General features: G+C 40.1%; 1 protein-coding gene across 1 annotated transcript in view; it reads right to left on the bottom strand.

Annotated features, from left to right (window-relative positions):
• Positions 1-3,691: 3,691 nt before the first annotated feature.
• The window catches only part of LOC122549189 (N-terminal EF-hand calcium-binding protein 1-like), a 64,615-nt gene continuing 63,488 nt past the window's right edge, over positions 3,692-4,818 (bottom strand). Inside the window, exon 5 of the mRNA XM_043688580.1 lies at positions 3,692-3,720. Coding sequence (XP_043544515.1) covers positions 3,692-3,720 — 29 coding nt within the window. The remainder of the gene's footprint in view (positions 3,721-4,818) is intronic.

Genomic DNA, 4,818 nt, shown 5'->3' with positions numbered 1-4,818 from the left:
CCCCTACAACCTGCCTATCTCCTTTTCCACCTATCCACTCCACCCTATCCTCCCTGACCTATCAGCTTCATCCCCTCCCCCACTCACCTATTGTACTCTATGTTACTTTCTCCCCACCCCCACCCTCCTCTAGCTTATCTCTCCACCCTTCAGGCTCTCTGCCTTTATTCCTGTTGAAGGGCTTTTGCCCGAAACGTCGATTTTGCTGCTCCTTGGATGCTGCCTGAACTGCTGTGCTCTTCCAGCACCACTAATCCAGATCTGGTTTCCAGCATCTGCAGTCATTGGTTTTACCTCATTAGGTTTATTCCCTATCCTTGATATTGTCCGCTATTCCATTCAACATCAATACATTCACACAGAGGTCAAGGAAGGAATAGTAATGTTTGACGAAGAGGGGCATTGGTGCCAGCAGAACCTATTGCCCTGGTTCATCTCATTTCCAAATGCGGCAGTAGGCTCGCAATATCAATCCTGATGCATACTGTAAGGACAGGATACCAGACATCATGATGGCACAGTTACAATGTGAGATAAATCAAGACTCAAACAAACCAATGTTAATGCTTTTGCAAAACATTTCTTGAATATGAGTAACATCACCAAGGTGCTCTAAAAAAGGTTATTTACTTCTTTCCCTCCCACTACATGCAGCAAAGGTGAAGAGCGCCTGCTTGACTGTACAGCACTTTGGCATTTGAGATTTGGTTGACAAAGGCAAGTGGACCCCTCAGCTAAAATGGTCTAGAGTTGGAGGGATATGGAAAACAGAAAAGAGTGGAGGTGAAGGATCTGCCACTTCTGACATTTCCAGAGAGGAGAGGAGTGTGTGCGATGGCAGAAGTGACCTGGAACTGCCCTGTCTCCTTATGAGGAAGGAGCACCCAGAGTGAGCACCAAGTTCCCTTGTTGTCTTGCCTTTGACTTTAATACTGGCACAGCTGAATATAAGGCATTGACATGCTCCAGGTGAGCAAGTAAGCAGTGCAGAGGTCATACATGGTTTGTATGGGGATGGGGGCATGAATAACAAGATAAGTGATGGAAGGTATTGCACACATTAGTGAGAGAGGTACAGCAGAAGATTTGGAAGGAGGTGAGTGCAGTGGCAGAAATGGAGTGAGGCAAGTGCATGCAGCTTGCTCCAGTAGAACAGTGAACATCCTTGACCTCCTTGCATCAGAGCTGTCCATTCCTATTGACCTGGGTGGTGACCTCTGACCAGACTGCCAGAGTGGGATGGTGTGGCACACTGCCCGCCTCTAGACCACCCTATCCACCAGAGCCTCACATTCCCTATCAGAGAATCTCAGTACCATTGTCCCCTCCTTAGACATCTTGTGAACAACTATCTTTTGACCAACAGCATAGTTTCAGAATGTCAGAGCTTGGTAAACAATATTTGCAATATTATGAAAGATGAATTCCTGGAGAGTATACTAAGACGCCTTTTAGACCAAAGTGTTGAGGAAACACCAAAGGAACAGGCTCTCAGATTTTTTGCAGTGCCAAGGAAAATTAAATAGCCTGATTGTGGATAGGCAATGGCTTAATACTTAAGCAACAAAAAAATGTTATGCTTCTTTCTGGTGCAAAGCACATTAGGAAAAGTGGCCCAACCATGACTAACAGAAAACATTAACAGAAGTGTTAAATCCAAACAGAAGTCACAATGTTGCTCAGAAAATTAGCAAGCAGGAGGATTGGGAGCAGTTTAGAGTTCGGTAATGGAGCTCAAATAAGAAGGGTAAAATAGACAAGAGTAAACTTGCAAGGAACATAAAAGTAGTGCCTAAACGTGAAGGGATTAGCACAGACAAGTACTAATTTGGTAATGGAGAACAGGAGATTTGATCATGGAGAGGAAGTAAATTGTAGAGCAATTCTCCACAAAGGATTATACAAATTCATAGAAATGCTCAAGAATTAAGGTTCTAATAAAAAGAAAAAATTGAAGGATTTTTGTTTTTAAAATGTGTAGAGAAATTGATGGGACCGAGAGCTCAAAATCCCAACAATATGATAAATGTATATCCCTAGGGTATGAAAGGTGGTGACCAGTGATACAGAAATAGTGGATTTGTCAATTATCAGTTTCCAAAAATCTGTACATTCTAAAACAACACAGGATGGCAAATGTAACCCCACTATTTAAAAAAGGGAGAGAGAAAACAAGATTTTAAAGACAGGTTAGCTGAATGTCAATAGCAACGCCAATAGGAAAATGCTAGAGTCTAAAGGATATGATAACAGGGCACTTAGAACTGTTGTCAGAATTAAAGTCAACATAGATTTATGAAAGGGAAATTGCGTTTGACACGCTCATTAGAAGCTTTGGAGGACTTAACTAGTAGAATACATAAGTGAGAACCAGGGGATGAAATAAATTTGAATTTTCACAAAATTTCTGTTAAAAATCCCATAAAAGGTTAGTGTGCAGAATTAAAGCACATGGAACTGGGAGTAGTATACTCGCATGGACTGAGAAGTGGTTCACAGATAACAAACAGAAAAGATGCAAATAAGTATTTTATGGAATGCAAAGCAGTGACTAATAGGATATTACAGAAATCAGTGCTTAGTCCCCAACTATTTGCAGTATATATCAATGATTCAGGCAAGGGAACCAAATGTAATACTTCCAGGTTTGTTGATGTGACCAAATCAGATGGGATCGAGAAGGTGAGGAGGACGTAAAGAAGCTTCAAGGCTCTTTGATCAAGTTACACATGTTATATTGCATCAACCATGTACAAGTGTGAAGTTATTCATTTTGGTAGGCAAGTGGTAATAGATTGACAGATGTTGATGTACAAAGAGATGTGGATGCCCTTGTATACCAGTCACTAAAACTAACATGCAAGTGCAGCAAGTAGGTAGGAAGGCAAATTGTATGTTGGCCGTCATTGCAAAAAGCAATTCAGTACAGGAGCGAGAACGTCTTATGGCAGGGAACAGAGGTCCTTGATGTAGAGTATAGAGCCGAGATTATCCTGTGCAGTTTTGACTCCTTATCAAAAAAAATGATATAGTTCTCATGGGAGGGAATGCAGTGATAGCTCAACTTATTGATTCCTGCGATAGCAAGATTGTAGCAATTAGACCTGTACCCTACGTACTTCAGTAAAATGTGAGGGGATCTCATTAAAAGATATACAGTTTTGTCAGGGCTGGACAGACTGAATGCAGGGATGTTTTTCCTCTGGTGGGGGCATCTAAAATGAGGGGTAATGACAGAGATGTGAAGAAAGTTCTTCATTAACAAGTGGTCAACTTACAAAATTCTTTACACAAAATAAAAGAGGTAGAAGTGAAGCCACTGAATGTAATGAAGAATGTAACTTAGAAGCTAAAAGGTGTTGAGAGGCATGGACAGAGTGGGAATATGGCATTGAGATCAGACACAATAATATTGAATTGTACAGCAGATTCAAATGGATCAAATATCTTACTCTTGCTCCTAATTATAAACTAAGGATCATAATTCATCTCAATTCCACATTGCTTGAAACTACAGTATCTGATCACAAACAAGAATCTTAAACTAAATCATTTAAGTAGATACATTGCAGAGTTGCCCAAGATTGACTCCATAAATAAACTAAGGTGACAATAAATAAACAACCTGGCAACATTAAATAAATAATTCAAAGTATTCAAAAATGCATTCCAAATAAAAATTAGTAACCATTCACAGCTTATTGCAGATGGAAAAGTACACTATTAAATTAAAAGATGTTTACGATCAACATTATAAATAGCTTTGTTTTGCTGCTGTATGGATCTCCAGGTGCAACAGCGTATTCTGTATTCAGAAGTTAAAGCTACAGCAGAGAACGTCCTAGTGACTGCACTGCAACATAGTATAGAGGGAACATTGCTTACAATGTGGTAAAAATAATGGTAACGCTGAGGACCAAAGTGTTTCCGAAGTGAAAGACCTAAAGTTAATAAAAAACAAAAAAGAACAGAATAGAATGAGTGATGTAGCCATATAGATTAGATTCCTTACAGGGTGAAAACAGGCCCAACAAGTCCATACCAACCCTCCTAAGAGCAGCCCACCCAGACCCATTCCCCTACATTCAACCCTGACTAATGCACTTAACACTACAGGCAATTTAGCATAGCCAATTCACCTAACCTGCACATCTTTGGAATGTGGGAGAAAACCGGAGCACCCGGAGCAGACACGGGGAGAATGTGTAAACTCCACACAGACAGTTGCCCAAGTCAGGAATTGAACCCGGGTCCCTGGCGCTGTGAAGCAGCAGTGCTAACCACTGAGCCACCGTGCCACCCTAAAGTTAAGAATGTGGTTAAGAGACAGATATACAAATAGGTATATAAAAGGATTAGTAAAGTATGTATTGGCCTGTTAGAGGCACAAAGAAATGAAGAAATGGCAGAGACTGTGAACAAACATGCTGTGTGCAGCTTACATACAAGAAACATGGAGTCAAGGAGCTAATAAGTGAGAAAATTAAATCTTATAAAACTGCAAATCCTAATGACGTAGCTAATAGGGCTCTGAAAAATAGCACCATGGAGATAATGGATATACTGGTTATGACTTTTCAAAATTATTCATATTCCAGAAGTGGAAAGAGATTGAAAGGGAGCAAAGGTAACTCCACTATTCAGTAAAGGAGGAGGGAAGTAAACAGAGAAATGCAGAGCAGTTAGCCAGACATTACTAATCAGGAAATTGCTGCAATCTTATTAAAGAAGTTCAAAGAATGCACTTTGAAAATCATAGTATGATCAAAATCAATACAATTACAACTAGGTTTTTTTTTTGAGATGTAACCACCAAGG

Source organism: Chiloscyllium plagiosum, chromosome 4 (genome assembly GCF_004010195.1).
Source record: "Chiloscyllium plagiosum isolate BGI_BamShark_2017 chromosome 4, ASM401019v2, whole genome shotgun sequence".
NCBI lineage: Eukaryota > Metazoa > Chordata > Chondrichthyes > Orectolobiformes > Hemiscylliidae > Chiloscyllium > Chiloscyllium plagiosum.
This window is presented reverse-complemented; position numbering and strand designations above follow the sequence as displayed.